Source organism: Quercus lobata, chromosome 3, assembly GCF_001633185.2.
Source record: "Quercus lobata isolate SW786 chromosome 3, ValleyOak3.0 Primary Assembly, whole genome shotgun sequence".
Taxonomy (NCBI): Eukaryota; Viridiplantae; Streptophyta; class Magnoliopsida; order Fagales; family Fagaceae; genus Quercus; species Quercus lobata.
This window is the reverse complement of record NC_044906.1, coordinates 62,764,247-62,785,467: the sequence shown is the minus strand read 5'-3', so window position 1 is coordinate 62,785,467 and position 21,221 is coordinate 62,764,247. Positions and strand designations below refer to the sequence as shown.

The window sequence follows — 21,221 nt, the reverse complement described above, 5'->3', positions numbered from 1 at the left end:
GGTGTCTGCTACTTCAGACAGAATAACAGAAGGCAACCTTTAATAACACCCTCCTTAGGCAAGTTTTTCCTGTACGGGTAGTTTGTTATTATTATTAGTATTAGTATTATCACCAATTTTTCATTAATTTAATATTATTTTCACTTCTATTTTAATTTTCCTCTTACCTAGATAACTATAATATAAATACTTCCGGCTTCATATTCTTCTTCTGTTAATGCCGGGTAGCACTTCAACCATCTGTTGAAACTTCACCATTCTCTATATTCTAGACACTTCAAATGCACATAAAAAACTTGTGTTTTTTGTCTGCTTTAATGCATAATCCAGGGGTTTCCCTCAACATAATGTTGACAATATATAGAAGGCTACTTGTTTGAATCAATAGCAAAGAAATACAACAACTAATGGGAAATGACCAATGACAACCAAATTATGTTAGGCAACATAAGTGCCAATATTCAATTCAACAACAATAGTGGCCAGAAGAGAAACAGCATATCAACCATCAGTTGAAAAAAAAAAATCGTTGTGTTTATCCAACTTATTCTAAACATCATATACCATAGATGGAACCACTAGTTTGAAGCAAGATTAACATAAATATTATTTTAATTTTTTTGATAAAGCAGAAGCAGACAAAATGTTACTCATATGTGGCTCAAATATTGAGAAAATGTTGATACAAGAGAAAATCAAATTGGAAAACTATGGTAATGACAATGACAATTACAATTAAAATTCTCAATATCTATTCTTCTAACAAAAATCCCAGCCATGACAAGCTGAAACAATTAGGTCGAGCTAACCTGTGAATCTATGCCTAATGAATATAGTCCAAAAACCATAACACTCTTCCATCTCAGCACAGAGCTCAACGTCCCTAGGAAAGAGAACTATGGTGCTTGTCCACTAAGTCTTGAAGGGAAACAAGGGACCACCCTTCCTCAGTTTGAGAATACACCTTTTGATTTAGAGCATCAATTATCACACTCAAATTACCAAAGGCATAGATCTGGTGACCATTATGCCTCCGGCCTGGTTTAGGCGTGAATAGTAAGCTGTGTTGTTGGGTATGGGCTTCAATAACTTTCTTAACACTCATATCATCCATGCGAAAACTCATGGCAGCTTCTTGTGTTTCTGCTTTCTGTGGAGCCTCAAATTGCCTTTGCTCAGCTACCCTAAAATAGCCAATGTTCTCTTCCAAACCAGGTTGGACCACTTCCAAACCTTCAACAACCTGGTTCATCATCTTAAGACCACGACTAAGCTGATACCGGATACTTGCATTTGCTAGAAGCTCCTTTGGAAGAAGTTCCTTCCAACCCAAATGCCATCTTGTTATCTCCTCAAAGTTTGGGCTAGCATTTAACCAATGATATAAGACCTGTAACCACTTGGCAAAAAAGAACCTTTCCATCATATCAACCATTAGATCTAACCATAAGGCGTTCCCAACTTGCTGAATCAAACACAGTCTTCCAAGGTGCCAATAGAGTATAAGCAGACGCATCACTTGGGTGCCAAGCAACAAGAACTTGACTCAACTTAACACGTATAATCTCGAAAATACCTTCCAATTTGTGCCCCAAATATTGTAACCACGGATGCACCCAAACGTGGATTGGAACAGTTTCGAGTAACGGTTCCCAACAGCCAACTGCACTACTCAACTTCGGCATCACAATATTATCAAATATATAATTGAGGACCGAAGGAGGTAACAAATTTTCCCAGAAATCCAAAAACCGTAGCATTGGCTCAGGGTCCCTAGCCTGCCAAGTATTGATGACAGAAACTCCCACAGCTGGTAAAACAACATGGGATATCAACTGGGAATAAGGGGAAGCAGTAAACTCTTGATTACTCTCTAGTAAACTCTTCCACAAAGTCACAGCCTCTAACCGTGAAATGGGTTCTGAAGAGGATCCCATCCCTGAAACTCTCTAATAAACAAAGGCAGAGCATATGAGCAGGCAATGCAAGACAGGTTATACAACTTGAAGTCCTCAGGAAATCTACTCCTCAACTCAATGAATTGCTCCGCGACCGTGAGCGAGTCCAATTTCGAATCATCTTCCTCCTCCAATTGATCGAGCACACTCAATATCTCTCCCATACTGTACAACTGCTTCCTCTGCCTCTCAGCCACAACTACCAACCTCTCCTTCTCCTCCTTCAACCTCTCCAATGTAGCTTCCTCGCTTCTCAAGTCCCTATCACTTCTCTCCATTTCAAACTCCACCGAGTCCACAACAAGCCTCACATTGTACTGAAGCTCCGGCATTGGAACTTCGTTCTTCAAATTCTCCAAATTTGTCAGCAACCGAACCTCCGGTCCTCTCATATCATATACCATCTGAACCACCACTGACGACCCCTTCTCCTCCTCTTCATCCTCCTCCTCCACCTCCTCCTTCTTCTTCTTCTTCGTCCTCGTCGTCGTCGTCGACGACCACCACCACAACCGCTGCTTCTCCTTCACTCTCTCTACACCCTCACAGTCACTGCCCAACAAACCCTTCTTGTTCTTCTTATTCTCCTCTTCTGTCTCGTTGAACCCCATACCCATGTTCTTGGGGCGAAGTTTGGGCTCGATCGGAGAGAGAATCCCTTGCGCATTCTTGCCAAGTCCACCGCCTTTGTACCCCATTTTCTGCAACAACTTCATGCCAATCCCTTTGGTGTGCCTCTCAAACCCACCAAAACCACCACCAGCTTCATCGCCTTCGTCATCGTCCTCTCTCGCTCTCTTACCCTTGCCAAATTTCAACATCTTCGTCTCCATCAACAAACTCAAACATAAACACTATAAGCTATGATATATATACGTAAAGTAAGTCGGTTAAGCTCAGGGGCGGTCCAACATAATTTGAGGCCTAAGGCGAAAAATTTATACGCGATCTTTAATATGTAAATATTAATTAAACAAAATTATTTAATACTAATTAAATTAAGGTTAATTTGATACATTAAATATATAAATAATACCAACTAGGCTAATGTTAATTTCATATAGATAATTGAATATCATAGTTGAATTATAAATATTAATAAAAAGAAATAAAAATATATTGTGATTGAAAAAGATACTTTATTTTGGATATAAGACTATGCATAGTTAAATAAAGTTGTAATCTAATTTTTAATTTTATATTTTAATTTTAAGAGAGAGAGAGAGAGAGAGAGAGAGAGAGAGATATATATATATATATATTATTTGGTGTATGGTTTTGTAGGATATTAGTTTACAAAAATCAAAGTTTCAAAACTATTGGGGGAGATTAATCTATAATTGATGATTTAACACATTTGTAACATCTTTTTGAAATATTTTAGGGTTTCAATTGAGTTAAGGTTGTCTCGTACTTTGAGAGTCTTAATAGAAATGAAAAAGAAAAATGCGCTAATTAAAAGTACTATAAAATGTTCAAAATATAATGTGATGTTGTTTCTCATTGATGAACTTCATCAATTTAACTAATGAATGTTTATATCACATTTTTTTGTAATTAATAACATGACAATTTGTAAACTAATAATAAAATTTGTACATCACTAATAAAAAAAGTACAACCTTTAAAAAATATATATAATTTTATAAAAATTTGGGCCTTTAACTATAAAAAAATGGGGCCTTTTTTCTCAAGAAAAATTTTGTTTTTTAGTGGGGCCTTAGGCCTAGGCCTAACTTGCCTAGGCCTTGAGCCAGCCCTGGTTAAGCTGTTAAGCCTAATTAAAAAAAGAAAAAAAGTAAAGTCGGTTTCGTTGGATGTTTAGCTGATCTAAAATCTAATTTAGTGAAAGGTATATATTAAGGTTATGTTTGAAATTCGATAATTTTGTTAAAGTTGAAAAAATTTTCTTGAAAGTATTGTAGATAAATGTAAAAGTTAACTGAAATAGTATAGTGGGACCCATGAATTGTACAAAAAAATGGAGTAGGACCTATAAATAGTAGTAAAAATAAGCTGAATAGTAAAATAAGATGGTAAAAATAATTTTTGCCAAACACACACTAAATGTATTTTTAATGAGTAATATTTATTACAAATTAGAGTTATATACATGGTATAATTATATATACTAGCTTATAACTCCATGCATATACATGGAAACACTTCATTGTTTAGCTAGGCGAGCAGTTTTAACTGCAGATATTGACGTTTGGATAGAAGATCTACCTGGGGATTTGGACGAGGTGTTCCAATCCGAGTTGTCTTAATTTGTTTTTTACCTTTAATAAAACTACACTTACTTTCTTCTCAAAAAAATATAATTTTTTTATATATAATTTAAATACTATTGATAGTCATTTTTATATTTTGTTAACCCTTTAAAAAAATTTTGTAAGGATAATATTATGTATAAAATGTAAATTGTCCATATTTTTTTTTTAATGATTATTGTGAAACACTTTTCTTTTTTTTAACGATTCATTTATTTTAGACTCTTTAATTTTTGTACTTAATAACTCACTTGAATGAATATTTATGATGGGTCCTACATTTTATTTTAAAATTAAGAAATAAATTTTTTTAAGAATAAATAATTTATGACACATAGCGCAAAATTGGAACTCTAATTTGGAATTCTAATTTGAGTTTCTCTTAACTTCACCTATTATTATTATTATTATTATTATTATTATTATTATATAGATATGGATTAAAAATGATGAGAAGTGCTAATAACACTTTCACAACAAATCATAAGTGATTCCTCTTTAAAAAAATCATAAATGTTAAGTTGTTATTGGTTTTAATTTGAATTTAGAAATTAAATTATTTTTTTGTCAACCTATTACAACCAATAATAACTTACCATGTATGATTTGTTGTGAAAATGTTGTGGATATAACATTTTTCTTCAAATTATACCTAATGTAAAAGTTACACATTTTTTAATTAAAATCTAATTGAATGTTCTCTTAGTTTTTGGCAATACACACACACACACACTAGTGTGTAGCCTCATGCATATGCATGGATACTGTGGGGCCCGGCCCAAAAATAATGGGCCACTCCAAATCCAGGCCCATCCGAGGAGCGTCCTTTCCAAGGAGAGGCCACACATGAAGCGTTACTCAATCCCAGCAACGCCCAGGAAGCCTGTCCGAGGAGTAACTCCTCCTCGGACATCACGAAGCCCAGACCAAGAGCCATCCCCAGCCAATTCAGTTCACCCTCCAGACATATAAAATGAATAAAATCCAAAATATCCCTCGAAAAGCTACTACCACATTAATTGCGCCCCAACTAACCTCATGGCCGCATTAATGAGGAAAAGACCCCTGAACAGTACCGCCTTGGCCTCTGCAACTCACAAAGGGAGTGGTGAGGGCGGCTGATGGGACAGGCGCTCAAGGGAATGCTTAGATGATCAACAGGTGTAAGGTTGAGATGAAAGAAGGAGAGCTATATAATGTAATGCAGTCCCCCCAAAGAAGGGGACGGAAAAAACTGTATGAAGACCTAAAGAGAAAAGGAATAGAAGGAGACTTGAGAAATCCTCCCCGTGTCTTTTATCTTCTGCAACCGCCTTATCCATGCATTCGACCGAACAGGCTCACTGAAGCCAAGTTTTTTCACCCATTCTCTACGAACATTCATTGTGGGTTGCGTCTTGGGTCAAAGCCTGATCATTAGAATTTGGGCCAAGAAAATCGTGCAACTACAATTGGCGCCGTCTGTGGGAAGAACTAGGGCATCAGCAGGCACAACGGTCAAGCATGGCAGAACTAAATCCGCACCAGGGGAATCCTCACCAGGCCGACTCCCAACGGACACAACTCGTCGAGTCCTAGAGGCAGAATAACCCCGTCAACCCAGGCCACAGGGGAGATCGTGAGGGAAGTGTGCAAACTATCCGGACAAGCCAGAGTCACACTCAGATAAGAAGCCACGCTTCCCAGAGGCGAAAGAGTCACCAGGACATGCAAAGAGAGATAGATGATCTGAAGAGAAAGTTGCGACGAACCCAGCGAAAACGATCTCCTTCAGACTCAGACGGGTCCTCTAATGCGGAGGATGTGAGTTACCGACGGAGGTCAAGGACCCCCCCAAGTGAAACTTTTTCCTACGTAAAGGAACCGCGCCACGTGCGGAAGTATGAGAGCACATCCAGCAGGGGCTCGGGAAACGATGCCATGAAGAAGGCGTTGGACCAGGTCTCGAGATCCCCCTTCACGTATAGAATTGAAGAGGCTAAGCTGCCTCGACGGTTCAACCAGCCGACGTTCACCATCTATAGCGGTCGAACAGACCCGGTAGAGCATGTGAGCCAGTTTAACCAAAAGATGGCGATCTACTCGAAAGATGAGGCCCTGATGTGTAAAATCTTCCCATCCAGCCTGGGATCAATGGCGATGAGGTGGTTCAATGGCCTAAAGGCAAATTCCGTAAGCTCATACAAGCAGCTCACTCGGGATTTCTGCACCCGCTTCATCACCAGCACCAGAGTCCCCAGGCCCCTCGGTTCGCTACTGTCCTTGTCCATGCACGAGGGAGAGACTCTGAAAGCATACTCGGACAGATACTGGGAGGTGTACAACGACCTGGATGACAACCATGATGCGGTCGCTATCAGCACGTTCAAGAGCGGGCTCCCCACCGACCATGGCTTGAGAAAATCCCTCACTGGTAAACCGGTTGCCAACATCGATCAGCTGAGGGATAGGATTAACAAGTACAAAAAGAAAAATCGCGTTAAGTCTTGGACAGAACCAAGGTCTTGCATGGTCCTCGGACTCAAGCCTATGGGGAAACCAAGTACAAAAAAGAAAAATCGCGTAAGTCTCGGACAGAACCAAGGTCTTGCATGGTCCTCGGACTCAAGCCTATGGGGAAACCAAGTACAAAAAAGAAAAATCGCGTAAGTCTTGGACAGAACCAAGGTCTTGCATGGTCCTCGGACTCAAGCCTATGGGGAAACCAAGTACAAAAAAGAAAAATCGCGTAAGTCTCGGACAGAACCAAGGTCTTGCATGGTCCTCGGACTCAAGCCTATGGGGAAACCAAGTACAAAAAGAAAAGTCGCGTAAAGTCTCGGACAGAACCAAGGTCTTGCATGGTCCTCGGACTCAAGCCTATGGGGAAACCAAGTACAAAAAGAAAAATCGCGTAAGTCTTGGACAGAACCAAGGTCTTGCATGGTCCTCGGACTCAAGCCTATGGGGAAACCAAGTACAAAAAAGAAAAAATCGCGTTAATGTTTGGACAGAACCAAGTCTTGCATGTCCTCGACTCAAGCCTATGGGGAACTAAGTACAAAAAGAAAAATCGGTAGTCTTGGACAGAACAAGTCTTGCATGGTCCTCGACCAAGCCTATGGGGAAACCAAGTACAAAAAGAAATCGCGTAAGTCTTGGACAGAACCAAGGTCTTGCATGGTCCTCGGACTCAAGCCTATGGGGAAACCAAGTACAAAAAAGAAAAATCGCGTAAGTCTTGGACAGAACCAAGGTCTTGCATGGTCCTCGGACTCAAGCCTATGGGGAAACCAAGTACAAAAAGAAAAATCGCGTAAGTCTTGGACAGAACCAAGGTCTTGCATGGTCCTCGGACTCAAGCCTATGGGGAAACCAAGTACAAAAAGAAAAATCGCGTAAGTCTTGGACAGAACCAAGGTCTTGCATGGTCCTCGGACTCAAGCCTATGGGGAAACCAAGTACAAAAAGAAAAATCGCGTAAGTCTTGGACAGAACCAAGGTCTTGCATGGTCCTCGGACTCAAGCCTATGGGGAAACCAAGTACAAAAAAGCAGAATCGCATAAGTTCTAGACAGAACCTAAGTCCTGCGTGGCACTTCGGACCACAGACTTAGAGAAAACTACTACTGGTGACAGATCGGGAGATTATCGCTTAAAGGAAATCATTTCTATGCGCGGCACACATCCATCGAGAGCCATATCTGCATCATTGCAAGTATTTAAAGTAAAACGCTACTGGCATATATCCATAGAGAGCCAAACTAACATTCCAGATTAATATTTCGAGTACACTGGAAAGAGAGGTCCTTACAAAAAATGGAAAAACAGGACGGCTCTCATATAAAAAAAAAGAGAAAGAAAGAGTACAAAAAACAAAAGCCTAAAAGACTAAGCCTCAACAGGGGGATCTTCCTTCTGCTCGGGCTGAGGAGGAGGAGCCTCAACGACTAAGTCTATGGCGGGACTCTTCGTCATCTCAGGCACAAGGGCGGTATCAGGCGCCGCCAAATCCTGCTCTGAAGTCACTTGGGCACCATCAGGATTCGCTCGGATCTCCTGAGGATAGAAGATGTTCTCGGGCAGTCTTAGTGCCGAATCCGCAGGAACTCCTGCAGCATCGAGAGCATGAGCCCAGGAGATACTGCAGTAATCCCTGCACACCTCGGGGACCTCCTCTGATAGCCTGGCCTCCGTCTCCTCAGCCCCAAGCTGGCGAGCAGCATTCTTCTCGGCCTCTGTAGCCTCTCGGATCAGCTGAGCCTCCTCTTTGACCTTTCTCAGTTCATCCTCGACCTTTTGCAGGGCAATTTTGAGATCCTGCACTGCCTGCCTCTCGGTGACAAGGTTGAGCTGCGTCGAGTATAGCTCCTTGCGCTGGTCCTCCGCCTGGGTCTCGGCGCTCTTCAGACCAGATTCTGCACTCTTGCGCCGGTGCTCCGACTCCTTAAACTCGTTCGTGAGTTTAAGGTGATCGTGCCTGAGGGACCCCAAGGTCTTCTCCACCTCCGTCCGAGCCTGGATCTCGACCTCAGTCCGATTACGTTCACTTCGGCAGAATTCCTCAGCCACGAATACCTGCTGAGTAATCTACAGACAAAACCAAAATGCTTTAAAAATATCTAACGAGATCAAAAGAGTTAATGAAACAGTAGAAGGATCACTTACCATCGCAAGATCCCTTTTAAGGGATAGGAAGATCTCGGACTGAGAGAAACGCCTGTAAGCCTCCATGTCCCGAGGAAGGAGCAGGGGCAGCTCTAAGGCCTCAGCCACGTACCCAGCTCGGCCGCGGTTGTACTCTCTGATCGAGGCATTGTAAGGGATTGCAACCCCCTCCAACTCCAATTTGGGGCTCCATACACGCGGAGTAACCCGTACATCCGCAAGGCTCTCCTCGTCCCTACTCTCCGAGGAATTGCCCCTTCTGCTCCTCGGAGCCCGAGCAGTCTTCTGCTGCTTGGTGGGCTGAGCAGCCACCTCACCCTCCTCAGGGGTGTCAACCGGTCTCTTCTTCTTCAGGTCCGGATTGACCTTGAGACCAGGTTCCAAAGTTCCTTGAGGGACCACGGGAGGAAGGGCCTTGGCTTGTGGTGAAGGAGGTCCCTTCGATGATTGGCCTTTCCCTCTGGAACCCAACAGCTCCTTCAGAGTTTTTCCCTTTCCTGCCATGGGCTCCGTCTCTTCGTCCGAAGTGTCGTCCGAGCAGATAACAAGGGAAGGAGCACCAACCGCCGAATGTCGATCCCGCTCTCCTTCGGGATCGGAAAATTCCGCTAAGGGGGATTGCTGGACTTCCTCCTCAAAATGGAACTCGTCTATCTCTTCCTCAAGAGAGAGACGAGACGACTCAGCTTCTTCTTCAACTTGAACGGCAACGCCAGGCTCGTCTGGCGGAGGTAACTGCTCTGCCAAGTAGGGATTTCTAACACCGGGCAACACAACTGGCGGTAAATCGTGGTCGGCTAGGAACCCGTCCCTGGACACGTCAATCCTGGCCAGCCTCGGACTGCCAGCCCTTATAGCGTGACCGATCGCCTGGAAAGAGCTGCTTAAAGGTTGATAGCCCAAAACTAGATGAGCCGCACGCAACTGTCCGTCCTCGGAAACGTAAATCTCCGACCTCAGAAGGTAGTTCAACGCTGGCACGTTCACAAGGCTAAGCCGAGGAGCTACGTGAGATTTATCTGCAAACAACCAAGAAGAGTGGGGTTAGTTCAAGAAATCTACCAGTTATAAGGAAAGCAGTAAAAATAAACCCTCAACACTAATTCCTCTCCTAACAAGGACCGATCCCAAAGGACGCCGCACCTGGGTTTCCTGCCCGAGTTGGACAATGAATACCGTCGAACCACTCCCCAGAAGCAATGAGGAAGTCATTCTTCACGGTCTTATTGGATACCGGGAGACAAGAGATCAACCTAACGTCCTCGTTCCGGGATTTAAGATAATACCCCTCATCCCCGAAGCGGTGACACTCGTACAGATAGGCCACATCGTGCCAAGTAAGGCCTAGGTTCATCCGCTCATCTAGGACATCTACACAGCCTAATATCTTGAACATATTTGGGGCACACTGTTGCGGCGCCAACCTATGGTTGAACAAGTATTCCCTGGTAATCCTACGCATGGGAAGTGTCATCCCTCCCTCTATGAAAGCAATCATGGGAATGACAACTTCTCCCAGACGTTTATCTGTCACTATTCCTTCAAGAGGACAGTACCGCAGCCCAACCCCCGGGGGGATGCGGTATTTAGCCCTAAAGACCTCCATAGCGGCCGGAGTATTTACTAGTTTCTCGAACCTACCCATCTGAACTGAACTGGGAAACGAAAGTAAAGACTGAGCAGAAAAGAAGGGTCCGAGGAGAGAATTGAAACGACGAGATGAGCGAAATGTACTGGTACCTTCACAAAACGCTTGATGGGATGCCTGGAAATCACTCGTGGACGAGACGTTTCGCAGAAAATGGTCACGGAGGCGTCAGGGGCGCAAGTGCTTGTATGTCTCTGGGTTTCGCTGTAGATCTCTGGAGCCCTTTGAGGTTTATGAAACGCAGATAAAGAAGGAACTGAACCCCCCCCTGACGCCTTATATAGTCAAGAGGAGAGAGAAGAAATCACTCCTGCCTAAAAATACGCGAATGAACGATGGTCGTTCGATCCGCGCCGCACCGTTGGATGAAGGGAACATAACGCCTTCGGAAATTAATGGCCACGCCTCGAAAATTGTGGCACGTCAAAGGTCACGATCTGCACACGCGCCCCAGGTCCTCTTTATCCCTATCCACTCATTAACATCAAAACCCCGCTTTTCTCCTCGGAAGGAGATAAAAACCGGAGTTTTGAGGGGCTATTGTGGGGCCCGGCCCAAAAATAATGGGCCACTCCAAATCCAGGCCCATCCGAGGAGCGTCCTTTCCAAGGAGAGGCCACACATGAAGCGTTACTCAATCCCAGCAACGCCCAGGAAGCCTGTCCGAGGAGTAACTCCTCCTCGGACATCACGAAGCCCAGACCAAGAGCCATCCCCAGCCAATTCAGTTCACCCTCCAGACATATAAAATGAATAAAATCCAAAATATCCCTCGAAAAGCTACCACCACATTAATTGCGCCCCAACTAACCTCATGGCCGCATTAATGAGGAAAAGACCCCTGAACAGTACCGCCTTGGCCTCTGCAACTCACAAAGGGAGTGGTGAGGGCGGCTGATGGGACAGGCGCTCAAGTGAATGCTTAGATGATCAACAGGTGTAAGGTTGAGATGAAAGAAGGAGAGCTATATAATGTAATGCAGTCCCCCCAAAGAAGGGGACGGAAAAAACTGTATGAAGACCTAAAGAGAAAAGGAATAGAAGGAGACTTGAGAAATCCTCCCCGTGTCTTTTATCTTCTGCAACCGCCTTATCCATGCATTCGACCGAACAGGCTCACTGAAGCCAAGTTTTTTCACCCATTCTCTACGAACATTCATTGTGGGTTGCGTCTTGGGTCAAAGCCTGATCATTAGAATTTGGGCCAAGAAAATCGTGCAACTACAGATACAATTAAAATTTTTTTTAAAAGTTCAAATTATACATAGTATTAGTTTACACTTTTTTTAAACCATACATTTCTAAAAATATGTAATGATTTCTCATTATATAAATATATATATATATATATATATATAATTTAGAATTTAATTAGTTTTAGACTCTTCAGTTTTTGCACCCAATAATTCACTTGCCATAAAAATAAAAAACTTAGATGGACGCATGGTGTAAAATTGGATTCCAATTGAAATCCAATTTAGAATCTAATTGGATTTAGACTCTTTGATTTTTACACTCAATAATTCATTTGGCACAAAATTAAAAATTAAATAGGACACATGGCGTAAAATTGAGAATTCAATTAAAATCTAATTAGATTTTCTCTCAACTTTGTGTACATGTGTGTGTGTGTATATATATATATATATATATATAAATATATATAGGCTAACACACACCATACACACACTTGTTTTAAACTATGACTTCAAATAGAAATAAATAAAAATCCAAATCAGTTTCAAAAAATTCAAAACCCATAATTTTTAATTAGAACAAGTGGATGTTCCTAATGATGCGTGTGTTCATTATTAGTTATTTTAAAATACTCATATGTGTGATGATGTTTGAAAAATTAATTTCAATTGAAAAAAGCAAGAAGAATGATTTAAAAAATATATAAATTAATAGATTAAATAAAAATTATTCAATTAATATTGTGTAATTACTTCCTAATCTTCTTCTTCTTCAATAAAGATTTTCATTTTATAAAAGAAAAAAAAAACCGCCAAAAAAGAATTGTGGAAATAATGGACCGCCTACATGGTAATTTTAATCCATTCATATCAATTTTTGGATAAACATAATTTTTAATACAATTTTTTAAAGATATTTATCAATTTTTAATAAATAAAAATTATAAGTTGCTTCCAACGTTTGCTTAAAATAAAAAAAGGGGGGGAAAAAACCACATACACTACTGTCATCTTTTTATCATAACAATTTCACAAAATACAACCCACCCATGTATGCAGATCAATTAAACTATGCCAATTTGAAATTCGCTCTAATCCATATCTAATACAAAGTCTCCTTAATTTTTTTTTCTCTTTTTAAAATTTGCTTCTTCTTTCTTCATTCCTCTCCCCCTTTATGCTATCCTTACTTCCTTCCTCCTTCACTTCATTCAATGGCCGCCTACAACAGTTGTGGGTCTTATTTTTATTTTTTTTCAAATATTAATTTTATAGTTTAATATATGGTTTTTTTTTTTAAGTTAAAAACAAGTGTGTAATAATCATTACTTTTTTTTTAAGTGTCTAGGCGTTGGGTGTCCAATTAGACCTGCAAATTGACCCAATTGCCCAAACCTTCCGGGCCGACCTGAAAATTGGCTGACTCAACGTCAATGATTGTTGGAAGCGGGTCTCTGCCTCCAACAATTGATACTAGCCGGTCTTCTCATGAAAAGACATTTTCACTATGTTTGGTTCGAGTGAAAATGCGAGGGAAAACAAGGGAGGAAAATGTTATTTTCCTCCGTTTGGTTCAGCAGAGAAAACTGAAGGGAGGGAAAATAAGGGAGAAAACAAGTCACTTGGGCCCACAAAAATTCATCTCCCCAAATCGGGAAGAAAACAAAAGAGAGAAAAAGCTCCAATCCTGAAATGATGCCTATACCCCCTTAGATTGTCCATTTGAGTCAAGGTTAGCCAAGTCGTCGTCGCCCTACGCCATTCATCAAAATTTCATGCCGTCGACTTCGCCACCCACAAAATCTCATGCCATTGACTTCACCACCCACAAAATTTCACATCGCCTCCCACAAAATCTCACAAGTCACCTTCACCATCCACAAAATCTTGTTTCTTATTCCTTTGATGTCCTCTCCGTACTCTAGTTACTAGAACTGCATATGGGACCATGGGTAGACAAAAGGTTGATTTGAATGGGTTTTGTTTTTGTTTGTTTCTATTTTTCTATACGTGCAAGTGTGTGCAGCAGTTTCTTTTTATAAATATAATCTTTTTTATTTAATAGGTAAGGTGAAAAATTTATTAAATTTGTATGTAGAGTTTTTTTTAATAAGAAATAGTTTGTGTAATATTCCAAAAAAAAATATATGTAATTTAAAAAATTATATTGACTTGCTTATAAATATATTTATATGTTTATAGGTAATATAATTAAAAATAAAAATATAATATTTTAAATAATAGGGGTATAAAAGTAAATGTGGGGGGTAAAAGACCAGTAGGCCCATGTTAATGTCTACGTTGGGCCAAAGGCCCAGCCCAAGGAAAACCCCTCCTCGGCGATGGGGAGAATCCTCCTCGGCATGAATGTAGCTGAGGATAAAGGAGATAACCTGCCACTGGTAGTGACACTCCAAATCGTTCCACGGAACAGGAAAAGTACTAAAGCAAAAAGGGACAGCAAAGAAAATGGAAATGTCAGAGGGAAAAGCTGTCATGACTGCATTCAGTGCCTTGTGTCTGATATAGCCATGCTCTTCTGCCTTTACAACCACTCCCAACAACTGGAGGAGAGGGCTGATGAAACAAATACCTACCCAAGGAACCCCATTCAAAAGAAGAAAAACTACTATAAAAAGAGATGAGAAGGAGACAGAAGGGTGGGGCTGAGACCCCCCATCACACTAGAGGCACCAGAAAAAGCTCCCCGGATCGTGCCGAGGAGCAATCCCCTCTGGTAAACTCGATCCATAAAGAACACCGTGATTACCGTTGTCCATACACTAAAACCTAGCTCTTTGGCTCACACTCTACAAATTCATTGTACCGGACTCACTGGTCTAAGGTCCCAAGCATCTTGAGCCTGGCCTGAAAAACGTGACCCTACAGTAAATTTATACCAACTATATTTTTCATCCTCTCATTTTTCTTCTCATCCAAACAAACAAGTTTTCCATCCCTCCACTTTTCCATCTCTCCAACCAAACACACATGAAGGAAAACTAAATCTTTTACATCCTTTCATTATTTTCTATCCTCCCACTTTCCATCTCCCCAACCAAACAAACCCTTTAGGAAAGTTGTGATATCATTTTTATAGGAAATTTTTTTTTTTTTTTTTTGGAATACTAAGTATTTTTAACACACACACCCAGGGAGATGTCAACAACATTTATTGTTTTTATCATTTTCTCAATAAAATGTTTTTAAAAATAGTTGCTATAACATTTCCCAATAATTAATGCCCTTCCACAATAATTTCCAAATAATAAAGCAAGAGGAAAAAAGGAAAATTAATTAATGTGAATGCAAAATGAGCAAGTAAATAGTAAGGAAAAACAATTAATGCCCTTACACAATAACTTCCATGTCTTATGTGCACAGTGGCATCATTCATATAAAAAAAATTTAATAAAAGTCCAAAACTTCGGTTTTGATATATGGTAAGAAGCATAGATAAGATTCAAATCCTCCTCTTCTAGATATTGAATTATTCACATAAAAAAAAAAATCAAATTATTTATCAAAAAAAGAAATATTAACGGATGTCCTAGGGTATTAGTTCAGAAATTATTTTAAGAAATTTTTTATGGGAAAAAAAAAACAATTAATTGTTTTGATGGCTTTTTATATTTCTCATAAAAGTGGTGTCAAAAATTTTCTAAAATAATTTATAAACAATTTCCTTAAAAACACTCATTAACAAAATCCTTTATAATAATAATAAAAAAAAGTATAAATAAGATTCTAGCTAATTAATTATTGGGTAAAATGAGTTATCCTATAATCTTAACATTTACCACAATTATTTTATGTGGTAAATCAATTGTAATTACACTTTTATATGAATCCATCACATTTTTTCCACTAACCACAATTTGTCAAAAGTTTGCAGTCCTAGTTTTTTAGGATAAAATTTACTATAAAACAAGTTTCTCACTTTCTCTAGCCTATAAATAAGGATAGTTGATCAGGAGAAACAACAATAACATAAAGAAATAGAGGAAAGAGAGTATAGAGGTCACGTTGTGGTGCTCCCATATCCAAGCCAGGGTCACATTAACCCTCTCCTCCAATTCGCAAAACGTTTATCCTCAAAAGGGGTCAAGGCCACAATAGCTACAACTCGTTATACTCTCAAGTCCATTTGTACAGCAAACGTTGGTGTCGAGCCCATCTCCGATGGGTTTGATGAGAGTGGCTTTGCACAAGCAAAAAACGTGGACTTGTTCCTTAAGTCATTCAAGGCCAATGGCTCAAGAACTCTATCTGAACTCATCCAAAAGTTTCAAGACTCTGGTTCTCCTGTGAGTTGTGTTGTGTATGATTCATTTTTCCCATGGGCTCTTGATGTTGCTAAGCAACATGGCATTTATGGAGCCCCATTCTTTACCAATTCAGCCACTGTATCCCACATATTCTGTCTCATACACCATGGTAAACTTTCGTTCCCATTGAAGCTTGAAACTACACCACTACTCATTCCTGGCCTACCTCCATTGAACTTTCCTGACCTACCAAGTTTTCTTAAGTTGCCAGAAAGTTATCCAGCATACTTGGCAATGAAATTAAGTCAATTTTCCAACTTGGATATGGCTGATTGGATATTTAGTAACACTTTCGAAGAATTAGAAGCCGAGGTATGTGACCAACATCACCATTATCATCTAATTATCATGTTAACTTATAGATATTTTATCATCAATTCATTGTACTTAATCTTCTCACTAGCATAGAAGCAGCATGAAAGAATTTCGTAGCATTCAATAGAATTCTACGGTATATACTTTTTTTTTAATGTACAGAAGTTACTATTGAATATTGTCTAATTTAATTTATATTTTATATTTACCTACCAAAAAAAAATGTGTACCATAAAATGACCACCTTTCTTATTATATACTTACCGTAACAAAAATATTTCGTGTTTTATGTTTGAGTAGGAAGCGAGAAGCATATCAAAGCTCTGGCCAGCAAAGTTGATCGGACCAATGGTCCCAGCGGCTTACTTGGATGGTCGGATTGAAGATGACAAAGGATATGGAGCAAGTCTATGGGAACCTCTTGTTGAGGATTGCATCAAATGGCTAGAAACAAAGCCACCTAAGTCAGTAGTGTATGTCTCTTTTGGAAGCATGGTCTCCTTGACATTAGAACAAATGGAAGAAATTGCATGGGGCTTGAAGGAGAGTGGCTTGCATTTCCTGTGGATTGTAAAAGAATCTGACCAAGATAAATTGCCTGATGGGTTTGTGGACTCGACAAAAGAAATTGGTTTGATTGTGACATGGTGCAACCAACTAGAAATGCTGGAAAACCAAGCCATTGGTTGCTTTGTAACACATTGTGGGTGGAACTCAACACTTGAAGGGTTGAGCCTTGGGGTACCTATGGTGGGAGTGCCAAAGTGGGCTGACCAATTGACCGATGCAAAGTTTGTGGAGGAGATTTGGGGTGTGGGGCTAAGAGCCAAGGAGGATGATAAGGGAGTTGTGAGAAAAGAAGAACTTGTAATGTGTTTGAAGGAAGTGATGGAGGGAAAGAGGAGCCAACAGATTAAGAAGAATGCTAGTAAATGGATGGAGTTGGCTAAGAAAGCAGTCAGTGAAGGAGGGAGCTCTGACAAGCGTATCAATGAATTTGTTCAGCATTTGGTACAAAAGGATAGGCAATGAACTTTTCTAACAGTGTGTTAGTATATATGAGTGAGGAGAATGTGTTTCATACATTTGATAAATGTATCGTCTCTCACAATATGAGAACTCTCATAATATGTAAGGTTCACATACTATAAGAAAACTAATACATATATCAAATGCATAAGATAAATTATTAGTGTTTTGTAGAATATGGCTTGAATTAGGAGTTCGACTCCTTGTTGGATTTGGATAATAAAGGAATTTTATTACTTTTGGGTTACTGTTGCTAAAAATTATTAAGCTTTATTAAAAGTCTTGTCTATCACTTGATTTTAAGTTTTATTTGGAATAGAAGTGATTCTTCTTTTATGCATGGAAAAGAAGTCTAATCTTTCTTGATTTTGGATATGCTAGCTGACTCAAGTCTCCTATATAAGCATAAAGCTATGCGACATATTTGAGAGTGTGTGTGGTGTGAGAAAAAGTGTCTCTCTCTTGTTTGGTTATTTGATATTTGTGAGTTGCAATTTGGAATAGTGAGAGGTGTTTGTAGCCGCTTGGTTTTGGTTCTGCGATTTGGTGATTTACTCTCTCTTGGTGTGTTACAACTTTTGGATTTGATTTGTGGCTTTCTCTTTGGTTTGTGCGAAATTCATATTGGTATTTGGTATTTGTATTTAGTATTTGTGAACCTTTGAATCTTTGGTTTGTATTTGTGAGAGAGTTATTTGGGTGTATTTGGGATTTTGGTTTGTGAGAGTACCTCTACACCAATTTGTATTATCTTAAATTTGTTATAGTGAAATTTGTTTATCGTCACCTATGGATATAAACTATTGCCAAACCACAAAATTCCTGTCTTGATAATTTGAGCTTCCGCTATTTTACAACATTTTTGTCTGAATGGCCATGCGGATTTGTTTTGTTAGGTTCGTTCTATTGGAATGTATTTAAATGGGAATTCTTTTATAAAGTCCTTACTGTTTTAGCTTATGATGAATTACCAATGCCACTCTTTTTTCCTCGTACATATGCTTTAACATTTTCATTTTTGCATAAATGGTTCTCTTTTCTATTTCTGAAAGCATCCAGCCCAGCCACTAATTTTGTTCCCCGGGTGAACATGTCATTTATCATCACTAATCCCTCAAAGAAAGTCACTTAAAAAGTAATTTGAAACAATAAACCATGGTCAAATTTTCCGGTAGTTAGTGACAGCTAATGAGACTAGGAGACAAATTTTCCGGGTAGTTAGTGACAGCTAATGAGACTAGAAGTGTAGAACGTGATACACAACAAGGGGCCGCAACCTATATCTTTCCAAGACTAATCAATCAGCACCAATAAAGGGATATGAGTTTACATTCAGAACTTAGAAAGTGTGTAAATAAGTTTATTTTTACCGACATATTTTGTTTAAAAGATTAGCCGTTTAAATGTACAATTGTACATAATTTTTTTTATTTTTTTATTATTTATTTTTAAGAATCAAAGTTGTTAACTTGGTAGCAAAAATAAATTGATATCCATGAGATCTTAAGTTCGAAACCTCTTGTCAACATCTTGGAGCCTCACCATAGGATTCCTCTCTGTAATAACCTGATGCATGTGGGATGGGGGGACTGCACACACTCGAGAGAATAGTCAGATACGCGAAGAGATTTAGACACCCTCGTTTGTCAAAAAAAAAAAAAAAAAAGATAACTTGACATTTTAAAGTTAAAACTAGAGTATGCATGAGTTGGGTTGGGTCACATTGAGGGGTTTTTTTAATGGAAAAAGTTTAGCCACAAAATTGGTTGTAGTCCAAGGCTACAACCTTATTTAATAAAATAAACATTATTATATATTTTGAAAATCTAACCGTCAAATTGCATGTTCTTTACGCTTCTAATACACATGTCAAATTTTGTATTAATCGGATATTATTTACTATATGATCTATAAGCTTATATTTTATGTTAAATTTTAAACTACAGAAACTTGTAATTTAAACAATTTATTGATTGATGAAGTGCAAATCGTCAGTCTTGTAGGTTCATCCAGATGGAGTCGTATCTTCGTCGGGGTCACTGTGAAACTGGTAAGGTAGCTCCCTTAAGGTGGTCACCAGTGTGGTGCCTGCCACAACGTCTCCGATGCCAAAGTCAGTATAAGAGAACTTTGAAGAAATAACAAAGTATCAGAATAACTAGAAATGTTTTAAGGTGTCTCTGTGTACCTTCTATTGGCTGTATGAGGGCTTTATACCTGCGGCCTTGGTAGCTAGCCATTGTGATTGTTAATGCTTTCTCAAGTAACGCCTCTAGTCCAATAATAGGGCTTTTAAGAGGTTCCCAACGGTCTGTCTGGTGGATTTTGTAACTGCCCTAGTCATTGACTGACTGCATTGAATGACTCCCCTGCCTTCGTCATTGTTGACTGCTTTCCTTGTTGTTCCGGATGGCCTCGTCGAGGGTGCCTCCTTCGTCACTAATGTCATCTTCGTCTATGTGGTGTAATCTCGTCAATCCCATCATTGATGATATAGCTATTGATTTTAAATTTTCTAGAAATTTTGCAAGAATAGGAGATATAATAAAAACATGTAATCCAATAGTGGATTTGTCAAAATTCACATTCAATAAAAAAATATTAAGTAAGGTTGTAGCTTAAGGTTACAGCCAATTTTGTAGCTAAACTTTATCATTTTTTAATCTAATCCACCATGGACACAGTGTAAAAAACACAATCCAACCTAGCCCAACTCACGCAGATCGGGTTGGACTCATGGGTTGATTTTTTTTATAAAAAAAAAATCAAAAGAAATGTATTAGAAATTTAGAATAGAAAATTTATAAGATTACCAACACAAATAACAAATTTACTAATCAAACTTGATCATAGTACCAAATTAACACAAAGTATTTTATTAATACATCAAACCAACACACACACACACACACACACACACACACACACAAAAGCAGATTTATAATCTTATAAATTTTTTGATAGTCACCAAACCAAAAGAGTAAATAATACTAAATATAGGTAGGTCGGGTTAGATTAGGCGTATATTTGAATCTGCTAGCCTGCACCAAACCCAATCCACCATCTCCTAAAAACCAACCCAACCCAGTAGATTAGGTTAGGTCAATTTTGGCAGATCAGCGGATTGATTGCACACCCCTAGTTAAAACTTGGAAATTGTATAGTTTGTCTGATATAAGTAAAAGAACCTGTCTTGCCACAACTAGTGACAAAGAAAATTTTATAAAAATTGTTGAAATGATATGTATAATAAGACTAGTGATTGATCCATGTAAGAGTTATGTTGTACCAATTACAACTTGTTATCTCAACAATAACAATACTTTAGCCCCAAATTTTTTGAGGTCAGCTATAAATCCTCAATAATTTAGTTAGGAACGGTCATATGTATTTTTTCCCTTTATTCTATTCTATTTGAAGTCATTGTCTTTGTTACTTTATTAATTAGGCATGTCCTTTCAACCACTTATGTTAATATTATCTTTAGTCTTCTTCTATCTTTTTTCTTACTGATGTATTAACCATTCTCTTCTAATTGTGACCAAATCATTTTAACCAATTCTCTTTCGTCTTTTCATTAATAAGGGTCACCCCTATCTTCAAGGTGCTTTACTCATCTTGAGTTCTATATTTTCATGTATTTCCATTTATTTATATTAGCATTCTAATTTCAGCTATACTCATTTTATGAATTTTTTGCTTCTTAACAACCCGACATTTAGGACCATAGAGCATAGTTGGTCTTATAGCAATTTAATAAAATTTTACCCTTCACTTGATAGGTATTCTATGATCATGCAATATTCTTGATACGCTTCTCCACTTCA

General features: G+C 39.0%; 1 protein-coding gene and 1 pseudogene across 1 annotated transcript; one reads left to right on the top strand and one right to left on the bottom strand.

Annotated features, from left to right (window-relative positions):
• Window positions 1-883: 883 nt before the first annotated feature.
• Window positions 884-2,779, bottom strand: LOC115981234 (annotated as a pseudogene).
• A 9,777-nt stretch (window positions 2,780-12,556) lies between these two features.
• On the top strand, window positions 12,557-17,397 carry LOC115981233 (UDP-glycosyltransferase 74B1-like). Its single transcript, XM_031103396.1, has 3 exons — window positions 12,557-12,572; window positions 15,725-16,362; window positions 16,666-17,397. Exons 1-3 carry the CDS (start codon window positions 12,557-12,559, stop codon window positions 17,395-17,397), a joined length of 1,386 nt encoding a protein of 461 aa, XP_030959256.1.
• Window positions 17,398-21,221: the final 3,824 nt, after the last annotated feature.